The 20,511-nt window shown below is 39.9% G+C and overlaps 1 protein-coding gene across 1 annotated transcript in view; it reads left to right on the top strand.

Annotated features, from left to right (window-relative positions):
• Positions 1-20,511, top strand: part of tefu (Serine/threonine-protein kinase tefu) — a 307,455-nt gene that overhangs the window by 232,073 nt on the left and 54,871 nt on the right. The window contains exons 45-48 of the mRNA XM_071688722.1: positions 2,846-3,016; positions 7,839-8,045; positions 15,340-15,487; positions 18,920-19,127. Of these exons, the coding sequence (XP_071544823.1) occupies positions 2,846-3,016; positions 7,839-8,045; positions 15,340-15,487; positions 18,920-19,127 (734 nt within the window). The remainder of the gene's footprint in view (positions 1-2,845; positions 3,017-7,838; positions 8,046-15,339; positions 15,488-18,919; positions 19,128-20,511) is intronic.

Here is a 20,511-nt window from a genome sequence, read left to right as displayed (position 1 = left end):
TTGGCCCCCTTCTCTGTTCCTTCATTTGGAAAATTAAAAATGGGAGGGGAGGATTTCCAGCCCCTCCTCTCCCTCCCTCTTTAGTTGCATCCCATGACATGCAGGGAATACGTGGGAAGTGTTCTTTCTCCCCAATCCCCAGGGATAATTTCTCTCTCTCTCTGTAACTTTACATTCTTAATTCTGGTACCATTTTTGTTGCTCTTCTCTGAACCTTATCTATGAGTTTTATGTGCTTGTTTAGGTGTGATGACCAAACCTGAGAAGCATATTGTAGTTTTATCCTTATTTAGGGCTATGAATAGCTTGCAAAATATTTTCTTATCCATATACTTGACAACTGTAGTGATAGTTGCCAGCAGACAGTTTGTCTTCCCAACTATTTTCCCAACATGGGAGTCTAGCAACAGTTGGATGATGCTGGCTCCCAAGTCTACAGAATCCTAAATCTTATTTCCTGCAAGATAATGATCATATTAAGGCTCTGTTTTGCTTTGTCCCATCTGCATTGCTTTGCATTTACTCAGGTTGAATTTCATCAGCCATGTTTAAGACCGACTTTGAAGTCTGCTTAGGTCCCCTTGTAAGCTGATGCAGTCTTCCCTTCATTGATATAGATCAAGAAGAGTAATGGTCCCAAAACCAAACCCTGTGGCATTTCATTGGTCACCTCAATCCATTTGGAAGAGGCTCCTTTAATTTGACCTTTGTTTCCCAAAATGAAGTAATTGTTACCTATCATATGAGTTCCCCCTTTTTCCTTCCTGGTGATCCAGTTTCTTATTCAGCCTCCCATGTGGTAAAATGTCCAATGCTTCCTGTCAGTCCAGATATGGACAGTCCAACCAACCATCCCTCTTGGCCAGGGCTGAGATCATTTTCTTAGTTGTACATCATCTTCTTTCCCTAAAACTATGCTGTCTTTCATTTAGGAAATTTCATCTTCATAGAAAGTCATCCATTTTCTTTCTATTAATCTCTTGTGAACTTACACACCACATTCGTCAGTGTTACTGGTCTATAGTTTAAAGCCCATTCCCTGTCTCCTTTTTTTATGTAAAAGTTTGATGTTTGCCATTCTATTGCCTTGGCACTTTCTTGTGAAATCTTGGACTGTAATTCTTTGGGGTATTTATGTAATATCAAAAGCACTCTTTATTTCTTTCTTACTGTTTCCCTTCCTATAATGAGCCATTTTTTATTTCCTGAAAATTATGGCCATGTTTTCATAAGAGGGACAGTCCTTCCCCTCTTTTGCCCTCTCATTCCCTTCTTGCTGTCATGTACCATTCTAGCTAGAACAGGCAAAATCTTATCCATTTTGAAGCTTTTTTTCCACAGTTCCAACTATGTCAGTAATATTTTTTCCCTGATGTGATACCTAACTTCCAGCTCTTTACCGTCATTGTTTGTATACATTCCTGACCTCTCTGTGATGCTGATTTGGATGTTCTGCTTCATTTTGTCTACTGTTTTTTCCATTGTACGGTATTCTTTGCTTTTCTCCCTTTTCTCTTGGTCTATCACTTGTGGTGAATTTTCCACTGAATTCCACATTACTTTTAAGTTTTACACTTATAGGGCTCCATCTCCTTAGACTTTTAAACCTTTGTAAGCTAACAGCACTCACTGCCTCTTTGGTTAGTTTATTTCAACAATCCACTACCCAAACATTAAACCAGTACTTATTAACATTCTAACTAGCTTTTTACCCAGTTTCTCCTTATGGCTTCTGTTTACTCTGATGCTGTATCTCATAAAGAACTGTTCACCATCGACATCATCTAGCCAATTTAGAGACCTTAAGGCTATTTTCAGGTTCTCCCTGTTTCACCATGATGAACAGCTCTTCATCCCTCAGCCTCTCATAGTAGCTCAGGTCTCTTACTTCATGTACCATCTTATTTGCTCTTCTCTATACCCATTGAATCAGATTTTTGTTCTTCTTCAGATGAAGTGACCAGACTTGCAAGTCATAATCCAGTTTTGGTCTGAAGAAGGTAGAGAATTATTTTGAGAATGTATCCTTGTCCATGTATTTTTTTCATTTGTCAGCAGATGGTTTACCTTTTCCATGATTCTCCTTAAGTGTAGCTTTGGCAGTAAATTTGGCAGTGTCAACCTCTAGATCTCTCTTGCACATAGACTCCTGTAATTTGTTTACCACAAGGTTAATGATCTTGCCGAGCACCCCCCCCCCCCCCCCCCCCCCCACACACACACACACACACACACACACACACACACACACACACACACACACACACACACACACACACACACACACTCATCCCTTGTATTTACTTGGATTGAGTTTTCTCATCCATTTGTCTAACCATTTTTGGAGTTTATCCAGTTTCCCCCATAGACTAATGCAGTCATCATTTCCTGCTTTCTTTCATAACCTTGATATGGTACAAAACCATGTTTAGATATGATTCCAGTCCGTTCAGCAAGTCATGTACATACACCAAGAACAGCAGTAGGCTTACTACCTAGGGCTGCAGCACACCACTTGTATCCCCAGCCCACTTTGAGGATGCATGTTTTACTTGTATTCCTAGCTCCCTTCAATTAAGTTAAACATCTGTGAAAGAGCCCACCCCTTCATCTCTTATTCCTTTGGTAATCTAGTATTTTTAACCATCTAGTGAGGAATAGTGTCAAAGGCTTTCAGGTGTTGCATTTACCATGCTTCTTTAAAGTATTTTTTCTAAAATTGACTCATAGTATTATAGGCAAAACATGTTAAGAAAGAAAAGTGATAGTCTGTGTTAGTGTGCATGCTTTAAATTCACCTTTCTGTTTTGTACAGTATTAAAATGATTTGTAAATTCATTTTCAGTTTGACACAAGTATCCAGAATTTGGAAAATTTGTGGACCTCAAAGAAGACTTTTGCTGATGTTGAGTACAAATACAAAGAACCCATTTTGGCAGCTAGAATATCTACACTTCAGTCACTAGCAGCATTCCATAAAGAAGTGGATGTTGCTAGAATCCTTCATAGAGCATTGGTATGCATTTTTAAGACTTCTTGATATAACTTTTAGTACCTTTCATTTTCATGATTGGTTGACAGTTGAGAGCAAAGAGTGAAAATTCATTATTTATTTATTTGTTTTATTTATGATACTTGATTGCCGTTCCCTGCATCAATGAATTAGCATCAGGAAACAGACAAAGAAAGACCCATCCACTCACATGTTAGCGAGGTGGCACAAGAAACGGATGAAAGAATGGCCCAACCCATCCACATACACATGTATATAAACGCCCACACACGCACATATGCATACTTACATATTTCAACATATACATATACAGACATATACATATATACACATGTACATATTCATACTTGCTGCCTTTATCCATTCCTGTCGCCACCCCTTTCACACATGAAATGGCACCCCCTTCCCCCCCATGTGCGCATGAGGTAGCGCTAGGAAAAGACAACAAAGGCCACATTCATTCACACTCAGTCTCTAGCTGTCATGTAATAATGCACCAAAACCACAGCTCCCTTTCCACATCCAGGCCCCATGAAACTTTCCATGGTTTACCCCAGACAGTTCACATGCCCTGGTTCAATCCATTGACATCACGTTGACCCCGGGATACCACATCGTTCCAATTCACTCTGTTCCTTGCACGCCTTTCACCCTCCTGTATGTTCAGGCCTTGATTGCTCAAAATCTTTTTCACTTTATCCTTCCATGTTCAATTTGGTCTCCCATTTCCCTTCGTTCCTTCCGCCTCTGACGCATATATCCTCTTTGTCAATCTTTCCTCACTCATTCTTTCCATGCGGCCAAACCATTTCAGTACACCATCTTCTGTTCTCTCAACCACACTCTTTTTATTACCACACATCTCTTTTACCCTTTCATTACTTACTCGATCAAACCACCTCACACCACACATTGTCCTCAGACATCTCATTTCCAACACATTCACCCTCCTCTGCACAGTCCTGTCTATAGTCCGTGACTCGCAACCACATAACATTGTTGGAACCCCTATTCCTTCAAACATACCCATTTTTGCTCTCCGAGATAACGTTCTCGCCTTCCACACATTTTTCAATGCTCCCAGGACCTTTGCCCCCTCCCCCACCCTGTGACTCACTTCCACTTCCATGGTTCATCCGCTGCCAAATCCACTCCCAGATACCTAATACACTTCACTTCCTCCAGTTTTTCTTCATTCAGTCTTACCTCCCAATTAACTTGTCCCTCAACCTTACTGAATCTAATAACCTTGCTCTTATTCACATTTACTCTCAGCTTTCTTCTTTCACACACTTTAACAAACTCAGCAAATAACAACTGACTTGCTTCCCAAGCCCTTTCATCCACATGCTTATACACAGCCATATACATAGATACACATATACATATTCATACTCACTTGCCTTCGTCTATTCCCAGTGCCACACCGCTCCACAAGAAATCGGATCTCCACCCCCTTCGTCAGCTAGTTTGCACCTGGAAAACAAAAAAAGCCACATTCATTCATGCTCAGTCTCTAGCTGTCATGTATAATGCACTGAAACCACAACTCCCTGTCCACATTCAGGCCCCACCGACCTTTCGGTTTATTCCAGACGTTTCACATGCCTTGGTTCAGTCCATTGACAGCATGCCAACCCCAGTATACCACGTCGTTCCAGTTCACTCTATTCTTTGCATGCCTCTCACCCTCCTGCATGACTTTGTTCTTCCACACTGAGTGACTTAGAAAGTCACTCAGTGTGGAATGGAAAATGTGGGAATTTATAATATATTCTATTCAGCAGTGTTTGACCAGCTGTTTTCTTGGACAAGTTTGCCTCAGGCTTCACACAGTTGTCTTATTTACAGGCACATATACCCATGCACACTTCACAATTCCAGTCTTTTCTATTACCCATGCTCTTCCTGATGCATTCCATCCATGCTTTGCAACACCCTCTCATTCTTTTGGTTAAAGTGCAGTTCCACATCCTTCTTCCTTGATAATGTTCATCAATTTCTGTCGATACCACTCGTTCTTCCACATCCTCCAGCAACTTGCATTCAACTTTTCCATTTTTACTCTGTACACCATGTTCAAGGGCATGGGTTTCCCCAATCCTCAGCATATCCATTCCATAACTTTTAAATTTCTCCACAGGCTCCCTCCTTTTACTTTTACCAGTCATACCATTAAGATTCAGAGCCATTGCCTTCACTCATTCATCCCTTTTACTCCATAGCATAGCTAGTGGACTCTGGTGCTGCTTTGAAGCCTTTAGTGCCTCACTTTTGACAGGTCATTGGCAGAGAGCACCTCTAAGGCACTGTTTCCTAGAGGCAGCAGGGCTTGCTTTTTGTCCAAAAAAAAATTTTTTTTGTCTTTAAGTTAGGGTTTGCCTTCCCCTTTGGTTCCACCTCTTAGGGTGTACTAATGAGGTCACCACAAAAAGGCAGGGTGAGACTTGGTACTCTTGGAAACTAGAGTATCCCTTTGAGGCACCGAATTCTAACTTTTCCCAATCATTAAGCTCTCTTTTTCAGTAGTAGCACTGCCTAACCTTATTTGGTTGTGATACTACTGCTGTGCAAAGGTTCTAACTTTTTTTTCAGTAATTGGTTTCCCGCGTCAGCGAGCTAGCACAAGGAAAACAGTCGAAGAATGGCCCAACCACCAACATACTCATATATATACATAAACATCCATACATGCACATATACATACATATACATTTCAAGAGAACAAATGGGAACATCGGTTAAGGGGGCAAAGGGAGAGGTAATAACAAGTAGTGATGAAGTGAGAAGGAGATAGAGTGAGTAGTTTGAAGGTTTGTTGAATGTTTTTGATGATAGAGTGGCAAATATAGGGTGTTTTGGTTGGGATGGTGTGTGAAGTGAGAGGTTCAGGCACAATGGTTTGGTAAACAGAGAAGAGGTAGTGAAAGCTTTGCAGAAGATGAAAGCCAGCAAGGCGGTGGGTTTGGATGGTATTGCAGTGGAATTTATTAAAAAAAGGGGTTGACTGTGTTGTTGACTGGTTGGTAAGGATATTCAAGAAAGTTATGGGTCTTGGTGATGTGCCTAAGGATTGACAGAATGCATGCATAGTGCCATTGTACAAAGGCGAAGGGAATAAAGTGAGTGTTCAAATTACAGAGACATAAGTTTGTTGAGTATTCCTGGGAAATTGTATGGGAGGGTATTGATTGAGAGGGCAAAGGCATGTACATAGCAGTAGACTGGGGAAGAGCAGTGTGGTTTCAGAAGTGGTAGAGGATGTGTGGATCAGGTGTTTGCTTTGAAGAATGTATGTGAGAAATACTTTGAAAAACAGATGGATTTGTAAGTAGCATTTATAGATCTGGAGAAGGCATATGATAGGGTTGATAGAGATGCTTTGTGAAAGGTTTTAAGCATATATGGTGAGGGAGGTAAGTTGCTAGAAGCAATGAAAAGTTTTTACCAAGGATGTAAGGTATGTGTATGAGTAGGAAGAGAGGAAGATGATTGGTTCCCAGTGAATGTCATTTTGCGGCAGGGGTGCATGATGTCTCCATGGATGTTTAATTTGTTTATGGATGGGGTTGTTAGGGAGGTGAATGCAAGAGTTTTGGAGAGAGAAGCAAGTATGCAGTCTGTTTTGGATGAGAGGGCTTGGAAAGCGAGTCAACGCTGGTGGCTGATCCGGGTGAGAAACTGCAGAGGTTGGTTACTGAGTTTGGTAAGGTGTGTGAAAGAAGAAAGTTGAGAGTATATGTGAATAAGAGCAAGGTTATTAGGTTCAGTCGGGTGGAGGGACAAGTTGATTGGGAGGTAAGTTTGAAGGGAGAAAACTGGAGGAAGTGAAGTGTTTTAGGTATCAGGGAGTGGACTTGGCAGTGGATGGAACCGTGGAAGTGAGTCACAGGGTGGGGGAGTGGGGCAAAGGTTCATGTGTGTCGAGGTGACGACGGGAATGGATGAAGGCATCAAATATGAATATGTACATGTGTATATATGTATGTATACATTGAAATGTATATGTATGTATATTTCATGTGTGTCAGGGTGGCGACGGGAATGGATGAAGGCAGCTAGTATGAATATGTACATGTGTATATATGTATATGGATGCATACATTGAAATGTATAGATGTGTATATGTGCATGTGTGGGCGTTTATGCATATACATGTGTATGTTGGTGGGTTGGGCCATTCTTTCATCTGTTCCCTTGCGCTACCTTGCTAGCATGGGAGATGGCTATTAAGTATAATGAATAAGATGATAATAGATATGCATGTATGGGCGTTTATGTATATACATGAGTACGTGGGTCTGCTTCCATGCTCTACCTCGCTGATGTGGAAGATGGCAGTTAAATATGATGAATAATAACATTTCAAGGTATACATACATATACATACACAGACATATACATAAATAGACATGCACATATTTATACGTGGTGCCTTCATCCATTTCCGTTGCCACCCCGCCACACATGAAATATCTCACACACACACACACACACACACACACACACCAGTGAGGTAATGCCAGGAAAAGACAAAAAAGTCCACATTCGTTCACACTCAGTCGCTAGCTGTCATGTGTAATGCACTGAGACCACTGCTCCCTTTCCACGTCCAGGCCCAACAGACCTTTCCATGGTTTATCCCAGATGCTTCACATGCCCTGGTTTAATCTACTGACAGCATGTTGACCCCAGTATACATCTTTTTTTTTTTTTAAGGAGATACATTATAGAATATCCTTGATGCATATAGGACACACACATACAGGGAAAAAGGGTTTTGCAGTTTGCAAAACATTCATTCACAATGTTATTTTATCCTCAGTTAACCAAGAGCTTGTTATCACGTCAAAGTCAGAAGTTGGGAAACACCTTAGGTTGTGAATCAGCCCTTCTTTGTGCTTCGAAACTCAATTTGCCACAAAGCCTTGTTTGGGTTACACGCCTTGAGGAAGCACATGTAGCCAAGTGCCGTGGAGAGAATCAGCATGCTGGACAAATCTTAAATTCTCTTCTAGAGGAAATGGAGATGGTAAGAACCAATTTACTGCAGGGAAGTTTTCATAAATATGTTTACATCAACATGTATTTATGTATACAGTTTGCAGGTACAGGAAATCTTGATTATTTGTCATATGTGCCGCAGTTAGTTGGTGCTGGATAAGAATATCAACCAATTCCTAAAAATCTTAAAATGTTATACTGGAAAAAGGTTTTCCTGATATTAATGCTCTAAAGCACTGTATTTCTGTAAATTTTTATGATAACTGAAATTAGATGGGGCCATCATCCAACAGAGAAATTATGTTTGTAAGGGAAATTTGCTGGATTATGAATACCTTTTGCCTTTTCAGTCAGGTCTGAATGTGGCATTGGCTCATCTTGTTACAATTTGAACTAATCATACAGCATACACCTTTTCTGATTCAGTAAAATTTGAATAAATGTCCTTTTTAAGCTTTGATGTTATAGATAGTTGACAAACACTTTCCATTTACTAATCAATTCATTTTGCCTACCACCTTTCTTCGTTCATTAACAAATTACTGTTCTTTTGATGCAGTGTTAACACAACATAAGTTTTTCTCCTTTACTAGAAGGTATGCCCATTGAAGTAGGTGTCATAACTGCAGAGTATGGAAAATATCAAGAGGTAAAATTAGCCTGGATTATGAATTTCAGTCACTGTAGTGGTGGATAACAACTGGAGCTTGACCAGGAAGACTTATGTAAACAGTGTTAATATGTGAACTTTCAACAAGGATTGAGAACAGGTTAAAACGTGCCAGAGTGTATTTTATGGCTACTGGTTACTACAGCATGTTTTAGTACTTGGAAATATCAGAAATTTCAGAAGCACAAGCTTCCCAGATTTTTAAATGTGAAGAATAAAGTGTTTCATGAGATTATTTGTACTCATATCCTCTGTGATTTATTTTTGTTTTTATCCACATACCAGTTCTATTTTTTCATAGACCAATCATGGCCACCTTGAATGCATTCTGAAATTACTTGTTTTTCCAGTAGAAGGGAGTATCACATGCTTAGGGCCCTGCTACTCAAACCTTGTTGTTGTTGTGCATCATCTTAGATTTTTTCTATATTATCACCATTCACAGTTTTCTGCTTATTCTTTCATCCACCTCGTTTTTACTCGTGAATTACATATACATTCCTTTTTTAACTTGTTTCTTGCTTTTACCTCTCATTGAATTATATTTGGAAAGAGGGGCAAGTATGCAGTCTGTTGTGGATGAGAGAGCTTGGGAAGTGAGTCAGTTGTTGTTTGCTGATGATACAGCGCTGGTGGCTGATTCATGTGAAAAACTGCAGAAGCTGGTGACTGAGTTTGGTAAAGTGTGTGAAAGAAGAAAGTTGAGAGTAAATGTGAATAAGAGCAAGGTTATTAGGTACAGTAGGGTTGAGGGTCAAGTCAATTGGGAGCTAAGTTTGAATGGAGAAAAACTGGAGGAAGTGAAGTGCTTTAGATATCTGGGAGTGGATTTGGCAGCGGATGGAACCATGGAAGCGGAAGTGAATCATAGGGTGGGGGAGGGGGCGAAAATCCTGGGAGCCTTGAAGAATGTGTGGAAGTCGAGAACATTATCTCGGAAAGCAAAAATGGGTATGTTTGAAGGAATAGTGGTTCCAACAATGTTGTATGGTTGCGAGGCGTGGGCTATGGATAGAGCTGTGCGCAGGAGGGTGGATGTGCTGGAAATGAGAAAGAGACAGGAGGTCAAGAGAAAGGTGCAAGAGGTGAAAAAGAGGGCAAATGAGAGTTGGGGTGAGAGAGTATCATTAAATTTTAGGGAGAATAAAAAAAAAAAATAAATAAATAAATAAATAGATATATTTCAAAGAATGATGTGAAAAAGTTTCAGCAAACTTCTATGAGAACAAGAAAATGTTTAGGAGGTGAATATTGTCAGAGAACATAAGAACAAGTAGGAACAACAGTGAGAGGAGCAGGTAGGGAAGTGGTTAAGGCAAAGAAGAGGTGAAAAAGAGATGGCTTTGTTGTTTTGAAAGACTTGAATGTGCTACATAAAAGTCGATATGGATTGTATGGAACAAAATGTTATTTGGAGCTAGAGAATTGTATCAAATGTTGTAGTGAAAAAGTAGAAGATGGTGAAAGCTTTGCAAATTATGAGAAGTATGGCTGAGCATAAGTGGATGGCATTACAGTAAAGTTACTAAAGAACGGTGACACTGTTGTTAATTGATTAGTTTATTATATGTATTGACTGGTGAAAGATGAAGTGCCTGAGAAATGACAGAATTTTTGTGTAGAACCATTGTATAGAGGTAAGGGGGCAGAATTAAATACCTGAATTACAAAGTTGTAGGTTTACTGAATATAGCTGATAAGGAGTATGGGATATTGGTAATTGAGAGGGTATTGGCCTGCACAGAGCATCAGGCTGCAGAGGAGCAATGTGACTTTAGGACTGGTAGAGAGTGTATGAACTAGGAGTTTGCTTTGAAAAGAATTGTTCCAGAGGCTCTTCAAAAAAGAGGATTTATGTATATGATTTATGGACCAGGATATTGTACAGTTGACAGAGATGCCTTGTGGAAGGTGCTATGAATATTTGGTTTGGGAGAAAAGCTACTAGTTGGTAGGTAATAGTTAGATAGGTATTAACTGCCTAGGTATCAGGAGGATTGGTGATGGCTGCATAGTGAGCTAGCATTTTAGTGATTGTTAAGTTGCGCTTGTCTGACTTAGATAAATGTCTTTTCTTTCTGCTTCACCCACATATGGACCACTGGCATTCTGTCCACAAACATGCAGTCTCACAATGTCATACATAACACTTGACAGCACTTAACTCTCACAGCTCATTCTTTGTAACTGTAGATTTTCCTGTAGTGAGCACTTTGTGCTAGCCCTTCCTTTTGGCAAAATCGTAGGAGTAGTAGGTAGAAACAGTACATCAGAAAATTTTGACAGAGGCATTATGTAAAAACTTCAGGTAGTATGTTGGAGCATTAGGTAGGAGCTCTCTGCCAGTGGCCTGTAAAGGGTAAGGCATTAAAGGCTAAGAAGTGGCACTGGAGTTCACTGGTGGGAACTGGCACCAGAGATATAGATAGGTAGGTAGCTGCTAGATGCATTGAAGAGTTTGTATCAGGAAACTAAGGCATATATGCAAGTGGGAGGGGAAAAGGGTGAGTGGTTCTAAGTGAAGTATGTGGGGAGAGTTAGTTTAATCAAGTAATTGATGAAATTGTAAAATGAAAAAAAAAGAGGTGTGGTACTAAAAAGTGTGTGGTTGAGAGAGCTGAAGAGGGTGTGCTGAAATGGTTTGTGCTTATGGAGGTAATGAGGCAGAAAAGGTCAGCATAGAGGATATATACTTCTCAGGAGTGGAGTGCACAAAGAGAATGGGAGACCAAATTAGAGATAAAAGGATGGAGTGAAAAAGATTTTAGGTGATCAGGGCCCAAGCAACCAGGAGAGTAAAGGGCGTAGTGGGGTAAAGCAAATTGGAATGGTGTGGTATATTGGGGTCGACATTCTGTCAGTGGATTGAGCCAGTGGTAGAGGATGTGTGGATCAGGTGTTTGCTTTGAAGAATATTATTATTATTATTATTATTATTATTATTATTATTATTATTATTATTGTTAGAAGCAGTGAAAAGTTTTTATCGAGGATGTAAGGCATGTGTACGTGTAGGAAGAGAGGAAAGTGATTGGTTCTCAGTGAATGTAGGTTTGCGGCAGGGGTGTGTGATGTCTCCACGGTTGTTTAATTTGTTTATGGATGGGGTTGTTATGGAGGTGAATGCAAGAGTTTTGGAAAGAGGGGCAAGTATGAAGTCTGTTGGGGATGAGAGAGCTTGGGAAGTGAGTCAGTTGTTGTTGGCTGATGATACAGCGCTGGTGGCTGATTCATGTGAGAAACTGCAGAAGCTGGTGACTGAGTTTGGTAAAGTGTGTGAAAGAAGAAAGTTAAGAGTAAATGTGAATAAGAGCAAGGTAATTAGGTACAGTAGGGTTGAGGGTCAAGTCAATTGGGAGGTAAGTTTGAATGGAGAAAAACTGGAGGAAGTAAAGTGTTTTAGATATCTGGGAGTGGATGTGGCAGCGGATGGAACCATGGAAGCGGAAGTGGATCATAGGGTGGGGGAGGGGGCGAAAATCCTGGGAGCCTTGAAGAATGTGTGGAAGTCGAGAACATTATCTCGGAAAGCAAAAATGGGTATGTTTGAAGGAATAGTGGTTCCAACAATGTTGTATGGTTGCGAGGCGTGGGCTATGGATAGAGTTGTGCGCAGGAGGATGGATGTGCTGGAAATGAGATGTTTGAGGACAGTGTGTGGTGTGAGGTGGTTTGATCGAGTAAGTAACGTAAGGGTAAGAGAGATGTGTGGAAATAAAAAGAGCGTAGTTTAGAGAGCAGAAGAGGGTGTTTTGAAATGGTTTGGGCACATGGAGAGAATGAGTGAGGAAAGATTGACCAAGAGGATATATGTGTCGGAGGTGGAGGGAACGAGGAGAAGTGGGAGACCAAATTGGAGGTGGAAAGATGGAGTGAAATAGATTTTGTGTGATCGGGGCCTGAACATGCAGGAGGGTGAAAGGAGGGCAAGGAATAGAGTGAATTGGATCGATGTGGTATACCGGGGTTGACGTGCTGTCAGTGGATTGAATCAGGGCATGTGAAGCGTCTGGGGTAAACCATGGAAAGCTGTGTAGTTATGTATATTTGCGTGTGTGGACGTATGTATATACATGTGTATGGGGGTGGGTTGGGCCATTTCTTTCGTCTGTTTCCTTGCGCTACCTCGCAAACGCGGGAGACAGCGACAAAGCAAAAAAAAATAAAAAAAAAGATTATTATTATTATTTTGCTTTGTTGCTGTCTCCCGCGTTTGCGAGGTAGCACAAGGAAACAGACGAAAGAAATGGCCCAACCCACCCCCATACACATGTATATACATACACGTCCCCACATGCAAATATACAAACCCATACATCTCAGTGTACACATATGTATACACACACAGAAATATACATATATACACATGCACACAATTCACACTGTCTGCCTTTATTCATTCCCATCGCCACCTCGCCACACATGGAATAACATCCCCCTCCCCCCTCATGTGTGCGAGGTAGTGCTAGGAAAAGACAACAAAGGCCACATTCGTTCACACTCAGTCTCTAGCTGTCATGCAAAAATGCCCGAAACCACAGATCCCTTTCCACATCCAGGCCCCACAGAACTTTCCATGGTTTACCCTAGACGCTTCACATGCCCTGGTTCAATCCATTGACACCATGTCAACCCCGGTATACCACATCGATCCAATTCACTCCATTCCTTGCCCGCCTTTCACCCTCCTGCATGTTCAGGCCCCAATCACTCAAAATCTTTTTCACTCCATCTTTCCACCTCCAATTTGGTCTCCCACTTCTCCTCGTTCCCTCCACCTCCGACACATATATTCTCTTAGTCAATCTTTCCTCACTCATTCTCTCCATGTGCCCAAACCATTTCAAAACACCCTCTTCTGCTCTCTCAACCACGCTCCTCTTATTTCCATACATCTCTCTTACCCTATTATTACTTACTCGATCAAACCACCTCACACCACATATTGTCCTCAAACATCTCATTTCCAGCACATCCACCCTCCTGCGCACAACTCTATCCATAGCCCACGCCTCGCAATCATACAACATTGTTGGAACCACTATTCCTTCAAACATACCCATTTTTGCTTTCCGAGATAATGTTCTCGACTTCCACACATTCTTCAAGGCTCCCAGGATTTTCACCCCCTCCCCCACCCTATGATTCACTTCCGCTTCCATGGTTCCATCCGCTGCCAGATCCACTCCCAGATATCTAAAACACTTTACTTCCTCCAGTTTTTCTACATTCAAACTTACCTCCCAATTGACTTGACCCTCATCCCTACTGTACCTAATAACCTTACTCTTATTCACATTTACTCTTAACTTTCTTATTTCACACACTTTACCAAACTCAGTCACCAACTTCTGCAGTTTCTCACATGAATCAGCCACCAGCGTTGTATCATCAGTGAACAACAACTGACTCACTTCCCAAGCTCTCTCAACCCCAGCAGACTGCGTACTTGCCCCTCTTTCCAAAACTCTTGCATTCACCTCCATAACAACCCCATCCATAAACAAATTAAACAACCATGGAGACATCACACACCCCTGCTGCAAACCTACATTCACTGAGAACCAATCACTTTCCTCTCTTCCTACACGTATACATGCATTACATCCTCGATAAAAACTTTTCACTGCTTCTAACAACTTGCCTCCCACACCATATATTCTTAATACCTTCCACAGAGCATCTCTATCAACTCTATCATATGCCTTCTCCAGATCCATAAATGCTACATACAAATCCATTTGCTTTTCTAAGTATTTCTCACATACATTCTTCAAAGCAAACACCTAATCCACACATCCTCTACCACTTCTGAAACCACACTGCTCTTCCCCAATCTCATGCTCTGTACATGCCTTCACCCTCTCAATCAATACCCTCCCATATAATTTACCAGGAATACTCAACAAACTTATACCTCTGTAGTTTGAGCACTCACTCTTATTCCCTTTGCCTTTGTAAAATGGCACTATGCACGCATTCTGCCAATCCTCAGGCACCTCACCATGAATCATACATACATTAAATAACATTACCAACCAGTCAACAATACAGTCACCCCCTTTTTTAATAGATTCCACTGCAATACCACCCAAACCTGCTGCCTTGCTGGCTTTCATCTTCCGCAAAGCTTTTACTACCTCTTCTCTGTTTACCAAATCATTTTCCCTAACCCTCTCACTTTACACACCACCTCGACCAAAACACCCTATAACTGCCACTCTATCATCAAACACATTCAACAAACTTTCAAAATACTCTCTCCATCTCCTTCTCACATAACCACTACTTGTTATCACCTCCCCATTAGCCCCCTGCACTGAAGTTCCCATTTTCTCCCTTGTCTTATGCACTTTATTTACCTCCTTCCAGAACATCTTTTTATTCTCCCTAAAATTTAATGATACCCTCTCACCCCAACTCTCATTTGCCCTCTTTTTCACCTCTTGCACCTTTCTCTTGACCTCCTGTCTCTTTCTTTTATACATCTCCCACTCATTTGCATTTTTTCCTTGCAAAAATCGTCCAAATGCCTCTCTTTCCTCTTTCACTAATAATCTTACTTCTTCATCCCACCACTCACTACCCTTTCTAATCAACCCACTTCCCACATTTCTCATGCCACAAGCATGTGTATATATTCTTTTTAAAGGTTAACCAAGAAAATCAGCAAGAGAAAGTCCTCTGTCAAGTACTGAACCTGTATGGATGTGTTCTAATGGATGCAAGAGCTAGGTCTCCACAGAGTATCATCAGAGAATATTTCAACAAAGCTGTTAGTATTTTGGAGAATAGTAATGGTAAGTTATTTTAATTTTTATTGATCATGGAAAACAAAGCTACCTTTATCAGCTGATAATTCCATATCCATTTGCATGGAATGGATCAAATGCATACACCCTCTCATTTCGTTCATATATATCCTTAACCTGTGTCCTTTTGTGCTAATGTGAAACCTCAAAGTTGTCTATTTTTTTTTTTTTTTTTTTTTTTTTTTTTTTTAGATTATGCCACATTTCCTCAGGAAATTCCACATTAGGGGATGGCTCTGCCAGAAAAGTGTCCAGGCTGCTTTATTGAAGCACACGTCCCTAGCATGTTCCATATCCCTCACATCTTCACAATTCCTTTCCCCATTATTTTCCCTCACTTTCCCTCTATTTTGCTCATCCATAATTTCTTTCACAGCCTATTATCATGCTTGTTCTCTCTCGGGTAGCTTGCTTAAGCAGCTTAGATCCCATAATTGTCTCCTTTACTCCATATCCATGTTTCACACCCAGGACTTTGCTCTTTCCTGTTTTTTTTCATATTCCTTTTCTTCATTTCCTATTTCAAAATTCTTTGGAAGGCTCCAATCACCTTCCTTCTTTGGGTAGGTCTCATTTTCATTTTTTCTTTCACCATGTCTTGTTTGCATAGTACAATAGATTTCCAGGTCAAATATGTAGTATGTAGTGTGAAAACATTAAAAATTCAAATGCCTGAAGTGTTATGAATCCTGCCCAAATGTGTATGAAGCTTCCAGTTGTCACCACTCCATTTTCCGTACGATGCTGTAGCCCACATCAGTGCTTCGTTACTGTTCGTCCTGTATGTTTTGAGGCAGTTATGCTCTATGCTTTTCTCGCATCCATTATTTATCAGGTTTTTGTTATTGTAAGAGAAGTTGAAAGTCAACAGAGATCAGATTAGGGCAAGTTGATGCATATCCTGAGAGAGTATTGTAGTGTTTATAAAGTAACCATATTTGATATCTTGAAGGTAGAGTGGTAGACCACAGTAAGGTTGTGTGTGAGTAATTCAAGCAATTCTGTAGTGTGCACATTCTTATTTTTGGGTCACTTTTGTGTAAAAAGGTTAAAACAATTTCATTAGGAGGTTGAAATCAGGAATCTTTAGAGTGTACAAGCTGGGTGCAAAAATTTAAGTTGTGCCATGGCATAGTGAGAATGTGTCCAGAGAAAGTCCACTGAAAAGTATGCTATTTTTTCAGTGGAAGATGAAAAACATGACCATGTTGCTTTTCACTTAGGTAATTTCTCTTCTGTAGAAAGTAATCCAATTGCCCTTAGATTAAATTTTCCAGTACCTTACAAATGACACTCATCAAAGAGCTTGTCTGTAGTTCATGGCCTTTTCCCAGTCTCATTTCATATAGACATTTATGATGTTTGCATTTTTCCATTCCTTTGACTCGGCCTTTGTTGTGTATCTGCGCATATGGTGAAATTACATCAGGACCATGAACCATGTATGTTTTGAGACCTTTTAGGATTCTGTAGATGTCATTTCAAGATATCTCAAGCTTTTTCTTTATCCAACTCATTAGTGATAGGGCTATAGCGTCTTTCACTGTGAAAATACTTTTGAACTTACTGAATTTTTCACATATCCGTACATAATCCTAATCTGTTTTCCCCTCTGAATCCCTTTACCTAATTAGCTGTTCTTTAACTAACAGTCCTCTGACAAATTTATGGAAACAATTTGAATTATTACATGATGTGTCCACAACATTCTTTTAAAAATACCCTGGTTCCAGGCTGCTGAACTCCATCTTAAAATGTTCTCAGATGTTCAGTCGACCAGTGTAGATACAGATTGTACCTTCTTAATCCAGCAACCTTGGGACCCGGCCATTGCCAGACCACAAAAAATACTGGAAAACAGAAGTCAAGTCATACATAGTCGACGATCCCTTCTCATAGTGCTCACACAACGTCTTTACAAAAGTTCCTTAATCTAATTTTTTCAGTAACCCCCTTTTGAAGCATAGATAATGATTTTTGCTTATGCTTATTAGCACTAGCACCATCTTCTGCACCTCTTGATTTCTTGGATGACATCCTGAAGGGCTAAGATATACTGATTATAAGAAATTAACAGGACTGTTGATTAGCTTGGCTGCAGTGTAAACAGATTTTGGTGCCTTAGCACTGCTAACAGTATCACCTTGGTGGCAGATCCACTGACTAATAACTAATGGCAGCAGATTCAAAATGTGCCAGACCACAGAGCACCAGATTATAGAGGTGCAACTTCTATCAGATTAATTGTAAGTTATGATAGCAAGAAGAAATCAAACTTAGTGGTGTGGCATGTGTTTTGGTTTCATGTAAACTAATAATATTTACAGAAACTATAATTCTCTCTGGAGACATTAATTTGTAGGAGAGGAAGTTTAATTTCCAAATGCAATCTTACTTCAATATGCTATCCCATCCAAACCACTCCATAACTAATCTCCAAACCCCAGATAGAAATAAGCCCCTTTCCTCTATCTCATACTTCACTAGTCTATATTCACAGATTCTTCCACTTCAACAGACACAAGACTAACAAAGCGTATACACACTGAAGTGATCTTTCAGACACCTAATATATCCCATCCAGAAGTTGATGGGAAGTTAATATTGATGTGCAGTTCTAGGAAAGCCTGTGAAAGTTAGAGCTACTATTATGACTCCTGGTACACCGTAGAGTGTTATTTGTGTGTTCTTTTTGACTTCTAATCGTTGTTTTAGATTTGTTTATTAGACAGCTTGTGCATGATCTTTAGATAGTTTGATTACAAAGTCTAGTAAAGATATCTCTTTAGACATTGAATTATTGACCTCATCCCTTAGCATTAATAGCTTTTGTCTTGCATAGAAAATGACTTTTGAATGTTATAGACATTTCTATACACAGATATATACAGGTTGTAACAACTTAGCTTTGCCAGACTTGAAGAAAAAAATCCTTTTTGTCATTATTGATCTTTGACATGTTGAATGTGATAGAAGGTATCACAGTAGGGACCTGACAGTATCCTACATGAGGAGATTGGGCATCTGCTGCTTTCAGAGGCAGCTCGACATCTAATTAGCCACTCTTAATGTCAATTCCGATTGGTTAATTTTAGCCTACTCTATAACATTAGTTAAGTCATCTGGATGACCATTTTAATGGCTTATTTATGTACTTCATGTACTTCTGAGAATGGTAACTTACATTATTTTCAGAGCATAGTTTTAATAGGATTGAAGTGCAAGAAGAGTGAACAGCAATAGAGAAGAGTGAGTTTTCCTTGTCTAGATTGTTTTTGGAGGAAATTGTATTGAGAGTTCTGTGCATTGTAGCATTTAGTGATTGATCGAGGAAAATTCTAAGCTATTTATTTCAGCAAAGATAAACTTTTTTCTTGTTTTCAGAATGTCATTTGATTTATTAATGTTTTTGATGAACAGATGTGGAAGGCAGCAAAGTTTTAGAAAATAGCTATCATCAGTTGGCCACCTATGCAGACAAACTATACCGAGAAGTTCACCAGCATCTGGAGTCTGATACTATTCAAACAAAAAGAGAGAATATCAGAAGGTCACGAGAAGAAAGTATTCGTATGAAAAGTCTTTTTGAGAGGAGTAAAGACGTTATGGAGAAAAAGGAGTTATCAAGGTGGGTGCAGCCCCTCATATTTGTCCCATATTTCTTGATGGTGAAGGATGACTTTCATTTCCATGTTCAAGTACCCTTTTCCCAGTTGGTCAAGTCAACCCATTTCAGAGCATCCACCTTAAGTAAGAGCTGCAGATTCAATTTTGTTTGAGTAAGATTTTTGATATTTTACCTGGGTTATGCATTTTTACCTGCTTTTTTGTATACCTTGTTTTAGGTAAGCAGCACAGGTTGTGTTCAGATTACAGAAATTGCTATTCCTGTTTTAGGACTTGTATAGCAATGGTAGTTGCTGGACTCCACGTACATAAGATTACACCATGAGTGAAAAGTCACCCTAGGTGAGACTGTATAATTGGGAATGTAGTCTTATCAAAGAACTTCTCTCTCTAAAGGAATCCATCACTTTCCTACTATTAGAGGCAGCTCAGCCTTGGAGATGCAGGAGATTCTGGATAGAGGTCTTAGGTAATGCTAGGACACTTTATCAGAAAGGTTTCCTGAGGCATTTGTGAGGAGATGAATAAACATTTGATTCTGTTGTTTTGTGGAGTACTGATATCAATCTAACTTGTGCACCAGCACCAATGTGATTCATCACCCAGTTAACACCAGTTCAGGATCTTACTTCAGTACACACCAGCAACAACAAAATTTGTCTACCAATTGACCATAAGTTCAAAATGTTGCAATTTTTATTGGAACACTGAGTGGTATGTTCATAGTAATCTTTGGTCTTGAAATTACCAAACCACAGATTAGGTCATGAGGCCATTCAGTGCAAGCATAATTGTACCATTGTTCACATTTACAATCATTTTCTCACTCTTTCTTACCTTATACTGGGCAGGCCCAGAGGCCATCTGTTGAGAACCTCCTGGACAAAGTTCTTCCATGCCTCATAGTCTTTACATAACTCATGTGGTGCCTCCATACTGAGTTGCACTCTCTTCTACTAATTGTTTGATTGCTCTTCTCCAGCTGTTTCGTGGACTTCTCAAATTGGTCTTGTATTATTTGGTATCCAATCAGGTATTCTTCATGGATTTCTCTCTTGGATTTCTGGATTATTACCATACGAATACATTTGACTTTTATGATATCTGCTGTGCTTGATATCACGTTAAAACATTCTAAAAAAAATCTAATTTGTCTCCTATTTGATTATAAGTTGTTGTTGAGAATTGGAATTCTAAACTAAAATGATTTATAGAATCATGCAGTGATACTTTATGCCTGGTCATCCACCTTCTTAAAAGCAAATGTTACAAATCTGCAAGTCACACAAAACAGAGCACTTACAAAGGACAATCACAACTTGCCCAACAATCAAAAAGGCTCAACACCCCCACAGTGAAACACACATGACAATGCTGCAAATCTC

Source organism: Panulirus ornatus, chromosome 3 (assembly GCF_036320965.1).
Source record: "Panulirus ornatus isolate Po-2019 chromosome 3, ASM3632096v1, whole genome shotgun sequence".
Classification (NCBI taxonomy): Eukaryota; Metazoa; Arthropoda; class Malacostraca; order Decapoda; family Palinuridae; genus Panulirus; species Panulirus ornatus.
The sequence above is the reverse complement of the archived record's forward strand: the minus strand, read 5'-3'. Positions and strand labels throughout refer to the sequence as shown.